Source organism: Phodopus roborovskii, unplaced genomic scaffold, assembly GCF_943737965.1.
Source record: "Phodopus roborovskii unplaced genomic scaffold, PHOROB, whole genome shotgun sequence".
Lineage (NCBI taxonomy): Eukaryota > Metazoa > Chordata > Mammalia > Rodentia > Cricetidae > Phodopus > Phodopus roborovskii.
Window position 1 is genome coordinate 483068 of NW_026125946.1, and position 19047 is coordinate 502114.

A 19047-nucleotide genomic window follows, 5' to 3' on the forward strand; every position below is an offset into this window, starting at 1 on the left:
CTTGTTGTCTGGGGGTTCTGCCATCTTTCAGGGACCATGAGAAAATTAGGATAATGATCAAATCCTTGCTAGAATTAGTCTGTGAGGCTAGACGATCTCAGCCAACAGCTTTGAAACTGTTCTGGTTGAAGTACTCTGTGGAAACTGCAATAGAGGCTGGATTACCTGGTCCACTTGTTTTCATTGGTATTTAGTTCCCTTTCTCTGAAAACACATAAACATTCAAAGGTAACATGCATGCCTGCATTAACACAGGTATGGACTGTGCATTGTACACAAGCCAATTAGAGATGATTTTGTTGTTTTATGTTGAGCAGGTAAAATATATGTCCCTTGTCTTGTAGTTTTTATTTTAAGGTTTCTCTATGTCTGTAGCCAGAATTTTTAGGGATCGTCTCCTGATCAAATCTGATCTCTATCAATGTTTAATAAATCCACAAAGTTTTGTTTTCTGTGGAAACAAAAGCATAACCTCTTCCCCAATGTAACATATTGCTTTTTAACTTCCATTTTGAAGTAAGACATGTTTGAAATATATAGATTGGTTTAATTCAGTAGGTTTTATACTCCAGTGTTTCTCATTAGCTATTGTTTGCTCATTAATCAAAAAAATTTAAAGTCAATACATCACCATACAGGACCCAGATACTCCCTGTGTATTTCACATTTCTATGTGACCTTTTTTTTTAAATTTTATTCTCTCTTCAAAATTTTTATCTTATCTTATTACTAATAAATTATTTTTTCTATGACTGCCTATACCCATTTTCTTTTTTTTAAGCCTACACACATTTTAAAACACATTATCACCTGTTTAGAGTTTTTTTTTCTATCTGGATCTTTTTTACTGCATACCTGTAACCTTTACTCTCTGCATGAACAAAACTTAAACCGCCATGCAGCTTAGCTCATTGCAAGCTGGTGACTCAAGCTTACAGACAGTGGCTGGCTGGGACATGCCTCTCTACACTGCGACAAGGATGAGAGACCTTGGGACTAGGAAGGTGCAGTTTTTGTGTGTTTGATCATTTTTTAAAGCTTTCTCATGTCTTCTGTGGAATTATGTGCTCCTATGTTGGACATCTTTTGTAGTCAGATCAGTGGCTTCCCAATAATGACACAGATAATTATTATTAATTATGAAAGCTAGGCTGATTGCTTAGGTTTGCTTCTAACTAGCTCTCATAATTTAATTAACCCATTTCTATTAATTTACTTTCTGCCTTGTTGCTTTATTACCTCATCTTGGTAGTGTCCACCCTATTTGTTCTGCATCTGGCTGGTGACTCTGACCTTTTTCTTCCCAGTCTTCTCTCTGCCCTCATAGTCTTGCCAGGTATTGACCATTCAGCTTTTTATTAAACCAATTGCAGTGATACATCTTCATGGTGTACACAAAGATTATTCTACAACACTAGTATGCTGACTTAGAGTCCTAGGAGTGACATAGCTGGGTTGTATGGTAGTTCTATTTTTAATTTTTAAAACAATATCTATGTGTGTATTTTCATGTGTTTGCAGATGCACGTGTACATCTGTGTGCATATTTATGTATAAATATACATGCACATATGTGCCTGGGGTGAGTGTCATTTTTTTAGGTGCCATCCATCTTGGTTTTTTTTTTCAGACAGAGTCTTTGATTGGCTTGGAAAAAGCTAAGTAGGGTAGACTAAGTGGCCACCAAGCATCATGGATCTGCCTATCCCCTCCTCAGTGTTGGGATAAATGCTGCAAGCCACCCACCATGCACATCTTTGTAAATTTTTTAAACGCAGGTCCTGGTTTATCTAACTCAGGTCTTCATACTTGCAAAGCAAATATGTTTTCCACTGAGCTATCATCCTAGTCCAAGTTTTAGTTATTTCAGGAACTCCCATACTAGTTTCCACAGTGGTCGTGTCTGCCAGTTAACAATTTTCTGTACTCTCTGAGTTACTTTTAATGGAGTCCTGATTTTTGTTTCAGAAATTCTTTTCAGTTATCTATATGAAGATAATAATAGATTTTCCTTTTAAAGTAGTGTTCTTCTCTCTGCATACTTCCAACTATATTCAAATTGCTTTTCTATTCTTTTTCTTCATTAGCGCTTGCCACTTATCTTGGATGCTGTCCTGAAATGTCTGTTAATTGTCTGTTTGGTTACATGAGGGACAAGCACATGGAATCTGATTCAAAGTTTCTTGTGCATTTCTGGGTTCATCAAGAACAGTTCTCAGTCTTGGATTGTTTGTCTTTAGTTTTTTCCTTTGGTGTGGTAGTGGGAGATGGGGGCCCTTTCTTAATATATCTATCTTTAGGTAGTTTCTCTTCAGCTTAGATCCTCCAGACTGCTGTTCAATAGAAACCTAATTGGCTGCTATTGTACTTGAGGAAAAGAATGTGATCTTCAAAGTTGTTAGATATATAGTAGCTAACTATCCTTGCTTTCAGTATGGTGATCTGAGATCAGTTGAACCTTATATCCCTTAGCCCAGTGGCCCTCTGCTTTACTATTTTATAGAGAATCATTCTTCTGCAGTGTGTGTATGTTGTGCTTATTGCAGCTTTAAATTTTTATTTTAGATTTTAGTGTCCATTCTATTTTGGTTTTGGTAATAGGTATGATTACCAACCCATTCAATTTAAGAACATTTTTACTATTAAAAGTTTCTACCCTAAAGTCAATCATGGTGGCATACATTTGTTATTCTAGTATAGACAGGTCTAAGGAAGAAGGATCTTGAGTTTTGAGTAATCCCTTGGCTTCATAGTGAGATCTTACCTTAGAAAACAAATAAATAATAACAACCAACTAACAAGCCAAGCCCAGAAGAAAAAAGGAATTCACATTCACACTACCTTATACCTTTTAATAGTTACCTTTTATTCACTGATTTACTGATTTCCTCCAATCCATTCAATTAATGTTAATCTGATTTATGTTTTTGTGGATTTATCTATTCTGAGCCTTTTATATAAGCAAATACGTACACTTTATTGTGTTTTAATGTAGCTTCTTAACATAGTGGTTCTCAACCTTCCTACTGCTATGACCTTTTATGCAGTTCCTCGTGTGTGGTGACCCCCAACCATAAAATTACTTTCATTACTACTTCATAACTGTAAATTTTTCTGCTATTATGATTCATAATGTAAATATCTGATAATGTGACACCCAAAGTGGTCATGACCCACAGATTGAGAACCACTTATTTCACATATTTTTGAGCTTCATGCCATTGTATATAGCAATACTTTTTTCTTTTTCTCTTTGAATATCTTGTTCAGTAGATAGATCATATTTGATTCATATGCTCATTAGTTGATAGGCATTTGTTTTGTTCTGTCTTTTAATAGCTAGTATACAAGTTTTTTGAGAAATTTTATTATTCTATAGTGTACATGTGTTTTTCCTGTATACATGTTTGTGTACCATGTGCATAGAGTTCCCTCGAAGGCCGGAAGAGGTTTTCACATTCTTTGGAACTGGAATTACAAGTGGTTGTACACCACCATGTGGGAGCTGGGAATCTAACTCAGGTCCTCTGGAAGAGCAGCCAGTCCTCTTAACCTCGTTACAAAAAAAAAAAAAAAAAAAAAAAAAAGCAAATTTTTCTTTTTTCGTATGGCTATACACCTAGGAATAAAATGGGTCATATGGAAACTCTTTATTTAATGTTGAATAGGATCTTACTGAGTAGCCCTGACTAGCCTGGAATGCATTATAGCATTATATAGACCAGCTCAGCCTTGAACTCACAGAGATGGATGTGCTTCTTCTTCCTGAGCCTTGGAATTAAATGTGTGAGCCATTGTGCTTGGTTACTTGTAATAGCTAGCTGTTGGACTGTTTCCATAGTGACTATGGTTTTCTATTACTACTAGAGTGTATGAGTTCTGAATGTCTCACTTCCTCACCAACAATTGTTTGTGTGTATTTCATAAATACGTTGAACCTTTCTCTTTCAGGGGTACTGGGTATTTCTTTGAGACGGATAAGGGGGCATTCTCTAACATAAAAAATGAGCTGTTTTTGGCCTTTTCCTCTCTCAACTTGTAATTAGATACCATGTGTGAATTGACTTTGAGTTTTTAAGTTTTGCAAGTGTTTCTCCATTTTTTTGTCTTGATAAAAATATATGTCATCATTCTAGCTGGGTTTCAAGAAGGAGATCAAAATGTATGTATAAGTCTATCATCTCTAAGTGTTGATTGTTTATTCTTATTTGAATTAGATTATATGCAGAACTTTATTCACATTTAGTGGAAGGGCCCTATATTTTATTCAGGTATATCTTTTGCCCAGTCCTTTTGTATTATGTATTTTCCATATGCACATTCATCCAACCCCCATCTTTTCTTAACGATGGTCCCTCCACTGTTCCCAGGACCCAATGTCATGACCCCTATATTTATAGTGGCAGCAAGCCAATTACTGAATGAAATACAGCACCAGTTGATGAAGTCTGTATTTTTCTTGCGATCTTAAAAAATATTCTGTTCTCATACCCAGTCAGATTTATATTTAGCACAACCTATTTCTTTTCTGGGCCCTTGCCTGTAGAGCTGGTCTTTTGTCAGTTTTCTTGGACATATTGAAGAACATTTTAATCATTCTAACCTATTATCATTTCCTGCTTTCTCAAATTTTATGCAGTTTATACCAATGTGAATTTTTAAAGGGAAACCTTTTAGACTTTGAAATACTGTAGTTTTCTACATTCTAAATCCTTCTATCCATACATTCTGCCTTTCTTTTTCCCTTCCTTTTTCCTTCCTTCTTTCTCCTTCCCTCCATGCCTCCCTCCTTCCTGCCTCCTTCCTCTCTTCTTCCCCCTCCTTCCCCTCACCCTTTTGTTTCTTGCTCTTTTCTCCATTTCTTTTTGAGATGGAACTCACCATGTAGATCAAGACGTTCTAAAACAATCATAGATTCGCCTTCCACTTGAGTGCTGGGATTGCAGACATGTGCCCTCAAATTTTAAAGTGATATTCCTAATAGGTTTTCAGGTGTATTCTCATAATTTTTGTACTATGTGTAGCAGTGATTTTTCTGATACATGTAAGAAAGATTCATATCTGGCATCTAATTAATGAGTACTTGGAATTTTACAGGCACGTGTATTTTTATTTTAATTTATTAAAACTTGTTTAATGATTTATTTGTTTTTTGTATCTGAGTATTTTGCCTTACACACACACACACACACACACACACACACACACACACACACACACACACACACTGACCCTGTTGTCCATGTAAATCAAAAGAGAACATTGGAGTCCTTGGAACTAGAGTTAGGGATGATTGTGAGTTACTGTGTGGGTGCTGGGAACTGAACCTTGTTCATCTGGAAGAACAGCTCTTACTTCTGACCCATTTCTCTAGCCTTGGTTTATATCTTTTGAAAATAAATTACTTTTAAAATAAGCTTACAAGGTAAGCATTCCATAAGGAATTTTCATACATATTTTGTTGTTTCCCTGTATCACTCTACATTTCTTGATTTAACATTTATTGATTATTATATTTTTTGAGACAGGGTTTCTCTATTATGTAGCTTTGGCTGGTGTGGACCAGGCTGATATCAAGCTTACAGAGATCTGCCTGCCTTTGCCTCCAGAATCCTGGGAATAAAGACATGTGCCACTGTACCCAGCTAATAATTACCTTTTAATGACAGGAATGTCAACGAAAATTAAAACATCGACTTGGTCTGGATTCCTATTTGCTCAAACCAGTTCAACGAATCACTAAGTATCAGTTACTTTTAAAGGTAATTACATGAAGTATTTGCTTGTTTCTTTACTTTAACAATAATTTTATGTGTATGAGTGTTTTGCTTGCATGCATATATGTGTAGCATGTGTGTCTGGTACCCATGGAGGTAAGAAGAAGGCATCAGATTTATAGAGTCCAGGTCCTCTGCAAGAATAGCTAGTGCTCTTAATCAATTAGCCATCTCTTCAGCTCCTACTTAACTTTTTTTTTTTTTTTTGGAATCAGATCTGGTAGTCATTTAAAAGGAAATGGTTGACTAGGGAGCCTCAGAAATAGGTTGAAGGAGAGGAATGGCCAGATTTTGGTGTAAGATTTTTATAGTGTGCTTTTTTATGATGGTGTACAAATGACATATGCAAGGTAATTAAACTGTGAGTGTATAGACCTTGATCCTTCATAGCAGTTCTATCTATATTTATATATACATTACAACAGAATTTCTCATGGTGTTAAGATCTAACTGTGTACTCATTCATTTTAAGATTTTCAATGAAGAATGAAAGTGACAGTCCCCTACTTTAATGGGAAAGGACTGGTAGAATCTATTATGTAAAAGTTCAACATAGTTTCTTTTAAAATGTGTTTCATGATACGCTATGCATCGTGAGTGACAAATTCTTATATGTAGAAGAGGAAAACTCGTGTAATTGCTTTGAAAACTAATCTCTCCTGTGTTTTCGTAGCTCTGTTGTTTTAGCTGTAAAGCATTTTGAATGTCCTTTGTTTTATACTCTTCAGCCATTATTCTGCTTCTTCCTCAATTTTGACACTGTTTATTAAATATAATGTTAACATTACAGACAATATGAAAGAAATTACAAGTGACAGTTTACTGCTCAAAAGCATATTAGCTCCAAATTATTCAATTTTCCAGAAGTTTTGTATGCAACTAATGTTGTTTAATTTCTAATTATAGGAGCTCTTAAAATACAGTAAAGAAGGTGAAGGGACAGCTCAGTTAAAGGAGGCACTTGATACAATGCTGGACTTACTGAAATCAGTGAATGATTCCATGCACCAGATTGCAATCAATGGCTATATTGTAAGTAAATTTTAGTGATTATTGGAATTTTAGAGGGTAGATTTGTCAGAATCCCTTGGATTCAATTGGGAAATGACAAACATAGAAGAGGTAGACAAATGGAAATAGAAATATAAGCATTTTTATTGATAATGCTCAGTGAACAATTGGCTGCAGAGCAGCAGCCAAATGGAATTTGATGACATTTTCCTGATCTGTAGCAGCCTGCCTTCAAGTCTGGAACTTGGGTCTGCCAAGCAGACATACTGTCCCAGAATTACTACTTGCCCTAGGCTAGATTTAGATCTGAATAAAAAGGGTCAAGTCTTTAGGTCTCGCCACCTTTTCCAAGAACAGCTCCATCCAGAGGGTGGTAATATATCATGCACCAATCAGGAATGAGGAAGAGATATTAACATCTCTCCAGCTGATATAACTCCACATTGGAAATACCATGAAGCCAAGGAAAATGAAGGTTCTTTTATGTGGCAACCTCACAGCAGTTTTAAATGTGAGACATGGTGTGTTTCAGAGCAAAAAGTTATGACACAGTGAAAAGTTGAAAACAACTTTTGAAGAAAATTTTACTTTTCCTGACTCTTTGTGTATTTCCCATCATGTCTTCCAATCCTACTCATCTCCCTTTTCCCTCACGCATCCTCCCTCTGCCCTCACACTCCCCCAAACCAAGCCAAATTGAAAAGAAAAACCAAAAACCAAACAAAACAAAAACATAAAAGAGAAGAGTTGTATCATAGACACTACAATGTGGCCCATTGAGACCCGTTAGTCCATACATCTTTACTTGCAATGTTCATTGCCGTAAGTCATTGGTCTGGCTTGAGGCCTCTGGCTTCTGCTACACCACCCAGTAATGGACTCTCACTGGGACTACTCTTGGATTTCTTGTTGTTCTGTGTTATGGAGATCCTGCTGTTTTGGATCCGGAGGTTTGTCCTTTTCATATGTTTCAACAGTTCATAGATTTGATGAACTTTGGGATGGGCCTACCCATAGCTCTGGTTCTGGGCCTGGGAGGTAGCTGGGTTGATCAATTCACTAGCATTCTCTCATCGTCACTACTTGCACGAGCTCTTCAGCTCACCCAATGCAGCCTACAGCAAAGAGTTGTGCCAGTTCACTTTCTGTTTGGCTCTAAGATCCAGGCCCCCCAAACTCACACCACCAGGCCGGCTCCTCTCTTTAGCCCAGGGGAGGTGCAGAGCCCTCTCTCCCCATTGCTGTAGGGGGAAGATGAGGGGGCAGGGTCATCTCTCCTGTTCTCACACCCTCAGGGATGACTCACCTGGACCCCTAACAACAGGGTCAGCTCTATTGTGCTCCCCTGGTGGGGTGTAGGGCCTGTGCTCCTGTGAGCTGGTGTAGGGCAGGGCTCATTCTCTCATGCTTTGACTTCAGGGTCAGCTCTCTAGCATGCCACAGGTAGCAAGGGGGTGGGGAGGACATTTTCCCTCACCCTCACCACTGCATGACAGACTTTTAAGGGCAGGCTCCATGCCCAGCAGAAGATAGCAAAGAAAAAGAACTCAAATGGCATTTTTGGAGGTTCTTTGTCTCATAATGTTTTATCAGCTTTAAAATTATTATATTACAGATTCTTTGTGTATATATTATGGCTTCTAATTTTGTGTTTTTATGGGATTTATATGTGTACAAACGTGTGTCTCTGCATCTATGTTTCTTGTGCTTTTTATTTGGCTCTATTTCTTGTTTATTTCATTCTATTCCAGTTTCTTCGTTTTGGTTTATTTTGTTTTAGTTCAATTTATTTTATTATTATTCCTTAGATACCTGTTTGTTTTCTAAGGAGGGACATAGGTATGAATTCATAGGTATGAATCTGTATGGGAGGGAAGGTGAAGAGGATCTAAGAAGAGTTTGGGGAGTGCTAACTGTATTCAGAATATATTGTCTGAAAAAGACCTATTTTCAATAAAGGATATAAAGGAAAAAAAAACAGTTTATTATACCCCTAACCTTCATGACACTATGGCATCAATTTGACTATTCTGCCATTTGATCATTATTGTAACTCACATGGGTCACAGCTGCTTAATGACAATTGACTACCCCCATCTCGCAGCCTGCATAGCACCTTCTAGTACTATGAAAGTTAGCCTGTAAGGGGTAAACCATCCAGGGCAGTACTGGATACATTTATCCATTTCCTGTGAACAAAGTGTGATGGCTCCTCAGCTATAAAAAGTCTTAAGTGATGATTTGGAAAAAAAAAATAAAGCAGGTAAAATGTGCTTCAGAGTATTAGTAGGTCAAGCTAAATATTAAGATGCCATTGTCTGATGCATGAATATTGCTCTGTCTTCTCTAAATTGGTTTTGATTTTTCATTCTAGGGAAATCTGAATGAGCTGGGTAAAATGATTCTGCAAGGTTCATTCAGTGTTTGGCTGGGACACCGGAAAGGTGCTACAAAAATGAAGGATTTCGCAAGATTCAAGCCCATGCAGAGACACCTTTTCTTGTACGAAAAAGCTGTTATGTTTTGTAAGAGACGTGTTGAATCTGGCGAAGGTGCTGATAGATACCCATCATACAGTTTTAAGCACTGCCTAAAAGTAAGAAAACTCACATTGTGTGATGCAGTCTTGTCTTACATGTATTCCATCTTGAATACTTTTTTTCCTTAAATAAGTAGGTTTCATACCCCTCTGTTTAAAAGAATCAACAAAAGAAAACAACAATGCATGTGTGTTCATGTGTGAGTACAGGCACATATATGCTACAGCATAACTTTGGAGGTCATAGGATGCTCAGATGTAGGTCCTTCCCTTCCACCTTGTTTGAAACAAGGTGTCCTGTTGTCCACTGCTATGCACACCAGTCTCGCTGGCCCAAGAGCTCCCAGACATTCTTCTGTCTCCACTTCCTATCTTGCTGTGGGACCACTATTACAAGCATGTACTACCTCATCTAGCTTTGCATGGGTTTTGGGAGTCTGAAATCAGGACACGGGGTTGGGCCCAGGTGTAGGGCTTTGATTCACCTCCCCCATCACTGTAGTCTCAGACATTCTCCAAGCTGTCCTTTGTGTCCTGGCACCTATGGATGAGCTTTCTTCCAGTGGTACTGGATAAAATTCTCAGTCTTGTTATCAAGAAGCTTTGTTATAGAGGAAAGAAGGAGGATAGGGTTTTCCCCTTCTCACTGCCTTTAAATAGAGGGGGAACTTTTGTGCTTAGCATATTCCTACCCTTCTTTCTTTGTCCCACCCCATTCCTTGGCCCCATGCTTTCTGGATATCCAAAGCTATCTACAGCTGAATCTTTCTCATATATATTCTGTGCTATTCTATGAAATTATTTTATTCTCTCTAGAACCCAAACTGTCATGGTGCTCTGACATTAGTCTTGTGTTAAAGTGAGGACACAGTTTTTTGTGAACATCATTAGCAGCGCAGCAGTACTTCCGATTCACATGAGGCTATACTTGACAAATTTGGTTATTTTAAACCTAACGAATTTTATCTTTGAAATTTAGATTCCAAAAGCAACACATTTGTTTATAGAATAATTGGAAGATTGCAATTCTTACCTTCAATTCTCCAGTCACTACCATTTTAGTCATTTTGTATGAGTGTTTTCTTTCACAGTTAGCCTTCCTAATGTAGTTGAGAGCTGATAAAAATTCAGCAGTGCTTACATTGATGGACCTGTCATGGACTTGAGGACGTACTTTAAGGAGGCCACCTGATAAGCAGGCCCTACTTTTGATTTTTCTCATACTGGTCAGCTACCTCTAGCTGTATCTAGCAAAAGTCTACCCAGGGTCACCTCCCTGAGGGTTTTCCATTGTCCATTTTGTATTCAATTCCGAATCCACAGGAGCTCCACAGATTCTTTACAATTCCAGCCATCGTTATCTCAAGTACTCAGTTACTCCAAGTCTACATATCAGAGTTATTTATGACTTTAGTGAACATCAACTAAGAATCAGGTCAGGTTTTAGAACTTGCCATCTACATATGTACTCTTTGAAAAGGTACTTCAGGTTTGTAGGCATGTTTGACATAAACCAACTTGATTCACATTCCATTTGTGGGGTGATCTAGTGACTGCGTAATGCAGAATTTCTTTTGCATTAATTTTTTTTTCTAGTTTAAGTTTGATACAATGATAGGCATTTCAACAGAATGCTTCTGAAGTTCATTAAAGTAAAGAAGAACTAATGAGGTAATGAAGCCAGAAGGATCACAATAGTTACCATGGAAACAGAAAGAGGAATTGATGCAAGAAACATTTCAATGGAAGGCAGATATAAGGGCTTAGTGACTTACCAGATACAGAAAATAAATACTACTTGACATTTAAAAGAAGAAAACCTGCCTGGTTTTGCTTTGGTTTTGTGATATATTTGTACCATTAATAGAAAAACAAAAAGCAAAAAATTCGTCAGGATGCCTGCAAAATTTGATAAAGATTCCTGGGAAAATGGTGATGCTGTAGACTAAGAAAGATGTAAGTTAGACATTTCTTAGGTCTCATTATGCCTGCTTCCTCCTGTTTTTTTCTCAAGAGAGTCTGTCATTACCGGTCAGTGTTCCACTAAACAAAGCTGAACAACTTCTCTTTCCTGAAATGGATTTTTTGTCTTGACTGCATCACACCAAGCTGGAATTACACAGCCTTCTGTTGTCTTTTTAATGAATATGTACCCTAATGCAAGTACTTAGCATCCATAGAAAAACCACATGTCTGGTCACAGGTAATCGGGGGATCCCCTAAGCAAGCTGGTGAGTTAGATTAGCGGGATCAGGTGAGCTTTGGGTTCAGCAAGAGACCCTGTATCAATAAATGCCTGACATCAACCTCTGGTCTCCATACATGTACATATGTACCCGTGTACATGTGAACATGCATACCCACAAAAACCTATATGACTTGAGCATGCTGTTTAATACTTATAATCTCTATATCAACTCCATGAAATACATGCTTTACCAATTTTATGGTTGAAAATGGAACTTGAGAAAACTTGAGCACCTTACACTAAGACACATAGCTGATTAATGCTAGTGATGGGGATGGAGGTCATCCTGACCTTTGATTTGGAAGTCTGTATGTTTGCTACCTATCATCCTATTGAGACAGTTATGTGATGAAACACAATTCACTTTTGAAAAGGATAGAATGTAAGTATTCTTATATCTAAATATTTGAGCAGAGAGAGACTAGAGTGGTACAGGACAGATATATTAGGGAGCATTTGAAAGTAACTTTAGACTCCATTCAAGGTAAATGTCAGGGGTTCTTTAATTAACATAGCTGAGTTGCATTTCTGAGAATAATTGTTTTCCTTTACCTTAATGCAGTAATCTTATGAGCATTACCCTTAATGTTTATTAGTTTTAATTAGGGTCATTTTGGGTGTTCACAAATGGAATGAAGTGTGATATTCCTTTAGGAAATTAGGAAGGAATTGAAAGAAAAGAGGCAAGGCTTAGAAGAACTTAAAGGAAATGTTACACAAGGGACTGAAGTTGTCCCACATGGAATTAGCCAAGGTTAGCAGTAAATGGAGAAAGAAAAGTGTGCGAAGCACAAACAAAGGTGAGAAGGAAGTAGTGGGAAGGAAGAAAAGTACACTACACAAGTTTTACTGCCATGAGAAGGCTATCACTCTTTCACGTTAGCTATTTTGTTTGCTGTAGAGGGATTGGTGGGAATAGAAAACCCTCTGTGAACTTGGCTGGTCCTTCCCTGATCCATAAATTTGCTACTTACAGATCATAGGGAATAAATTGGTATGGCCAATAATTACTTTAAAAAAACATTGAAATTAACCAAGTTCAGGTGGCTTTTCATATTGATGCCTAATTACTTTTTCATCTGACAAAATTTTGTCTTAATACTGTATAGTCAATTTCCAGCGGAATTCAACCTTAGATAGGTGGCCTGGGTATTCAGATGTGTGACATTTATATTAGGAACTAGAGTGGAGCATGGCATCTGACCCCTTAAGTCCTCATGCCAATGGCTATACCACTCATTAAAAGTAAAATGTGTACTTTACTTAGATGACACATTCTGTTCTCTTAGATTACGATAGAGCATGATGAATATACTTCCATTTTGAAATCAAATACTCAGGAAATGCTTGATTTGTTGTAGATGGAAGAAGCTGGAATCACGGAACACGTGAAAGGTGATAACCGCAAGTTTGAAATATGGTATGGTGAGAAGGAGGAAATTTATATTGTTCAGGTTGGTTACTCTTCTGGAAACCATAATCAGCATTAAGTTTCACATTATTTATTTATTTATTATTTTATTTAATGACCCATCCATTTCAATCTGTTTTGACCATATATCCCTGGGTGTGGGGACAGCCACTTGAGAGGGTTAAATCATTGCTAACAAAAACTGTTTCTCTTTATCCCAGAAGCCAGTAACAATCCATTGCTCCTGACTTAGGAGTGGGAACCCCATGCTGGGATGTTGATTGGCTTTGTCTTGTTAGGTCTTGTACAGGTATCCATAGCAGCTGCGGGTTCTTGAGTGCAGTGGTTCTGTCATATCCAGGAGATACTGCTTTGCTATGGTCATCCCCAACCTCTTGGGTCTTCCAAGTTTTCTGTCCTGTCTTCTGTGATCGTTTCTGAGCCTTGGGGAAAGAGTGAGGTATAGAAGGCCATTTATGACTGAGAAGTGCACACTCAGTCTCTGTTCTTGAAGCTGTTGCAAGTTTCTTTGTTAACCTTCCAACACTGCACAAATAAACTTCTCTGATGAGCTCTGAGAGTTGCACTGAGGTAGATATTAATTTAGAGGGCAGTTTGATACTATGTCTAGTTAACAAAATAATAGTAGCAGGTCACCCCTGGAATTTATGAGCTCCCCAACCATGGGTACTTAACCAGCTTTGCAATACCAGACCTGTGTTTTCTCTAATGGAGCAGGCCTTAAATATAATCAGAAAGCAGTCGGTTACCTCCATAGCATTCATGCTAAGGATTTGTGTGTGTGTGTGTGTGTGTGTGTGTGTGATTTCGAATTTGTGTAGTGATTTAGGAAGCCAGAAGAGGGCAACAGATCCCATCCCCTAGAGGTGGAGTTAAAGTCCATTGTGAGCTATTCTGTATGGGTGCTGGGAATCAAAGTCAGGTCCTCTGCAAGAGTAGTAAATGTCATCATCTCTCCAGCCACAACATTAAGATAAAAAACTCTGTTAAGTTTCCAATACTCATAATAGGTGACTTACAACAATCTATAATCTTAGGTAGATGAGAGTTTGATTCCTTCTGGTTTCCATGAGTACTTAAGGTATGTGATGTGTTTAACATACATTCAGGCAAACCACCCATACACATTGAATTCAAATAAATACATAGATCTTTTTTAAAAATGATTAAAAAATCCGAGTTTGTAAAAAAACAATATTAGTTACCTTTTATAAAATCTCATGCCTTTCAAATCTGACTGCTACTGTTTTGCTTCTATGAAGTTTCTAGAGTCAGCCTTGAGTTCCTTTGTCTTCAGCATTTAGAGTACTTGTCATATGACAGTTTAGATTTGTTCCTTCCTTTGAAATATCCTGGGCATGTGTACTCTGAGGCCCACCCTGTTTCAGGGAGGTGTGAGCACTCAGGACATTTTCATTAAGTTTCTATGTCACAGTTTGTGGCTGATCCACATGTTATTATTTGTTACAGATGTTCACTTTTTTTTTCTTGTTTGATTTTTTTTTTTACTGATAGCAGTAATACCCTTCTCGGCTTTCTTTAAGATACAATAGTTGGTACCATATAATAAACTTACCTTATAAGCAATGGGAGAGTATTTATGTGATCCATCATGCTAGAATCAGTTTTTTTTAAATATGTATTTATTGCTTTTCTTATTTTACATATCAATCTCAGTTCCAACTCTTTCCCTCCCTCCCATGCCCCCAACCACCCTCCCATCCCACTCCCCCACTCTACAGGGAGGGTGATGCCTTCCAGGAGTGGTCATCAAAATCTGTCAAGTCATTTGGAGCCTCTAGGTTAGGGGAGTATCCCTCCATGGGGATTGTGCTCCCAAAGCAGGGATACATCCTGGTTCCACTATCTGAGGTCCCTTAGACTGCCCAGGCCTTCTGAGACTCACATTCAGGGGGTATGAGTCGGTCCAATGCTGTTTTCCCGATATCAGTCTGGGGGCCCATTAGCTCCTCCTTGTTCAGGTCAGCTGTCTCTGTGGGTTTCTGTAGCCTGGTCTTGAACCCTTTTCTTATCACTCCTCCCTCTCTGCAATTGGATTCCAGGAGTTCTGTGAGTGTCTGCTCTGTTTCCTTCAGCTACTGGATGAAAGTTCGATGATGGCATATAAGTTAGTTATCAATCTTATTATCAGGGATATACAGGTTTTTTTTTTAATTTAAATTTGCAATAAGCTTGTTTTACATGCCAATCCCAGTTCCCTCACCCTCCACTCCTCCCTTTCCTCCCACAACCCCATCCTATCCCCTTTCTGCTACCCAGGGTGAGGCCTTCCATGGGGGGATCTTCAAAGTCTGTCATATCATTTGGAGCAGGGACCAGGCCCTCCCCCATGTGTCTAGGTTGAGAGAGTATCCCTCTATGTGAAATGGGCTTTCAAAGTCCATTCATGTACTAGGGATAAATACTGGTCCACTACCAGAGGCCCCGTAGACTGCCCAGTCCTCCTAACTAACACCACATTCAGGGAGTCTTGGTTGGTCCTATGCTAGTTTCCCAGCACACATCCACAGCTAAACACTGATCCGAACTCCTGGAATCCAGTTGTAGAGAGGGAGGAGTGATGAGCAAAGGGGTTAAGACCAGGCTGGAGAAACCCAGAGAAACAGCTGACCTGAACAAGGGGGAGCTTATAGAATCAGTTCTTAAGATTATTGTTATTAATTATTGTTATTTTCATTGTGGAAATATTATAGCTCGCTTTGTTTTTATCAAAATTGAAACAAAAAGGTGTGTGTGTGTGTGTGTGTCTGTCTGTCTGTCTGAATGGATCTCTGCATTTCCTCTAGGCAGTTTTGTAATGATTTTGATTATAATAGCTCATCTAATCAGATGCCTAAGATCAGCCACTTAAATGCTTCACAGAACCACTCATGTTTGATTGCATTTTTATTATTATAAAAGCATTCTTTTCAAAAGAAAACATACTTTTCCCTTCTGTTTTAATTTTTAGGCTCCAAATATTGATGTGAAGTTGTTATGGTTAAAAGAATTAAGAAACATTTTACTGAAGCAGCAGGAACTTTTGTCTGGTAATTTCATTCTTTCTTTTATTGAAAATGAGTTCTTTTCCTCACATACCCTGATGATGGTTTCCCTCCCTCTACTCCTCTCAGCCCCTCCTCCACTCCCATCTGGATCCATTCCCTTTCTTTGACTGGTAATTCCAGGCACTCATGCTTTATACGGAGATGCACAATGACGAAACATTAGCTTGGATTTTGTGAAAAGTCTTCCTGGGAATGGGGCTGATGATTTAATGACATTGAAGGGATTTACTAAGCTAAATGGAAAGCAACATTGAGAATTACAAATTTAAACTCCAAGATGAGCCTTGGTGCTTCTGAACCAGTTGAGAATCACCAAGGTATCAGTTTCCTGGGAAGTACCTATGAGTAGATCCTAACAGAATCAGTATTCAGTAAGGTTGCGACAGAGAATTGGTTGCAACTTTGAACTTAAGAAAAAGATTGTGTGTGTGTGTGTGTGTGTGTGTGTGCGCGCGCGCGCGTGCGTGCGTGCATGCATGTGCGTGTGCATGCGCGCGCGCGTGTGTCTCTGTGTGTGTCTGTGCATGGTGAGCATGTTGAGATCAGAGGACCAATTGCATTCTACATTGCTTGCGGCAAGACGACTTTTCATTGTGCTACTGCTGAAAGCCTTGAAGCTTCCAGAAACTGTCCTTTCTCCACCCTCTATCTTACTATATGAGTGCTGGGATTACAGACATGTGCTACTGATCCCAGGTTTTTTGTTTGTTTGTTTTGTTTTTGTCAGTTTTAGAGAATTAAACGTAGGTCCTCATTCTTGTGCAGAAACCGCTTTGCCCACTGAGTGCCACAGCACCCCAGCCCCCAGTTTGTACTTTTTGAATAAAACTACGCACACTTTGGGATCTACACATTTTAGAGCCCTTTCTGTCTGTTGGTTAGTTCAATTTCCTGAAAAGAGTGTGTGTTGGCGTGGGGGTGTGTCCATCTGTCTCTCTCCCTCCTCCCTCCTCCCTCTTTGATGTATGTGAAAGCTGTTGTCTTTTAAAGAAAAGAAAAATGATTTCTAAATGACATATAAACTTTGTTTTATTGTAAGCTAAAAGAAGGCAAGATCAGCTAAGAGAGCGGGATCAACTTTCCCCTCAGCAACAGAAAGCCGAGTAAGTGACCATTTCTTTCAGAAACATAATTCTATATTTTAGATTATTTCTCTTTATGTGCATGAATATTTTGCCTACCTGTATATGTGTGTACCACATGTTTGCTTGGTTCAAGGAGGTCAAAAGTGAGGGTGTTGCATCTCCTGCAAATGGACTTACAAAGAGTTCCTAGCCACTGTGTTTGTGATGGGAACTGAACCTGGGTCCACTGCAATGGCTCCTAACCACTAGCAATATCTTCAGCCTCCAGAAATACCAAACAACTTAATTACAATATCTCCGCAACAACCAGCCTCCTGTGATTGCAATCACTCATTAGATAATATAAACACACTGTTAAGGCAGGTCTAAGCCGTATGTTGGAGTTGCATACTCACTAACAGTCCCTGTAAATTGCAAGGGTGTTTTTAAAACATTTAAGTGCTTTGCACTTGATTATGGAAAGAGTTGCATTCAGAATGAGGGTACCCATGGTGGGTCTCATTCACGGCTTTCTCTCTGGAGTGATTTTCTTACCTTCAGTCTGTCTGGAGAAACAGTATGAGAACTGCAGACAAAGGACTGGCCCGCAGTGTGTATTCCCTTGATGGAGAAGACTTGCTGGTGGCTCAAATGTCTTTGTACATTCTGAAGACATGTTTCTCAGAAATGAAGTGAGCCTGAAGTCCTTCAGGATGGTGGCAGTTGTACATGGTAGCTCAGCACTGCCTTTTTAGAACTCTAATCTTGATGTTCTGCCTCCAACCATCTTAAAAGCTGCACTCTGCATCTGAATGTACACGGAGAGCTTCCGTGTCACTTCCGAAGCCCTGGCACAGCGTTCACAATAGCTGCATGATACAGGGAGCACTGAAGGACTTCCTAGATAAACTGATTTTTTTTCTCTTGTTTCACATATGTCCAAGAGGTCTCTAAAACCTGAGACAGTGCAATTTTCATCAGTATCTTTAGGAGAACCAAGCTACCTTGAAGATCTTTTTCTGGCAGGGTTTATGACGTTCAAACACAGAAGTGAAGACTTCGTTATATTCAGTAGTTGCTATAACACTGGCTGGTGCAAACTTAACAGTGTAAATCCGGTTAAAATTTCATCTACATATTTATACATACCAGAACTGGCATGTTAAGATAAAAACACAGATTGTATACGTGCCTGTCTTGGGTCTAGAAGGGAGCAGTAGTATCTTTGCATGAAAGGGGTGTGCTGGCTTGAATCCTAGGACAGCTCTTAAAGCTGTTTTATATCATTAACTATTATAATCCTTAAATAAGGGCACATCAGTTATTGGAATGGATTTTCAGCTTATTGTTAACTCATAGTATTAAGGTAGATGATTCTAATTTCCCACTATTCTTAGACTATGCCAAAGCTCACCTATTTTTATATGTGGCTTTTTCAGAAAGCAAGAGGCAACTCTTGGAAGTGCTGTAGAATTGGAAGCAGAGGCAGGAGCAGAGGTGGAACAAGCCAGTGGTGTGGTGGAGGCCAGGGAGGCAGCTGTGCCAGTTCAGGCAAAAGTAAATTCTGCAGGTATGTGTCTTGGTTATCTGGAAAAGAGATTCATAATTATGTGTTTTAACTCCTTTTGCTAAACTGGAAAGAATCTAGCCGTGTGTTATTTTTGCATAAACAGAAAGCTAACCTGTTTTAGAAGGGTTTCATTTTCTGCACATGAAAAGCACTCTGGTGGACACTATAGACACTGTTTATAAAAGTGTGGGCCTGGACCAGTAACATTAGCCCTGCCTGGGAACTTGTTTTATAGAAGAGTATTTGGGGCGGGGCCTCACATCATCTGAAGCAGAAGCTTTGGGTGCGAAGCCCAGATACCTGAGTTTTGAGCAGTTTTCTATATAATGCTGCTCCAT

General features: G+C 38.7%; 1 protein-coding gene across 1 annotated transcript in view; it reads left to right on the top strand.

Annotated features, from left to right (window-relative positions):
• Window positions 1-19047, top strand: part of Mcf2 (MCF.2 cell line derived transforming sequence) — an 81272-nt gene that overhangs the window by 57270 nt on the left and 4955 nt on the right. Inside the window, exons 20-26 of the mRNA XM_051179131.1 lie at window positions 5670-5762; window positions 6684-6809; window positions 9163-9384; window positions 12937-13029; window positions 15979-16057; window positions 17115-17178; window positions 18579-18709. Coding sequence (XP_051035088.1) covers window positions 5670-5762; window positions 6684-6809; window positions 9163-9384; window positions 12937-13029; window positions 15979-16057; window positions 17115-17178; window positions 18579-18709 — 808 coding nt within the window. The remainder of the gene's footprint in view (window positions 1-5669; window positions 5763-6683; window positions 6810-9162; window positions 9385-12936; window positions 13030-15978; window positions 16058-17114; window positions 17179-18578; window positions 18710-19047) is intronic.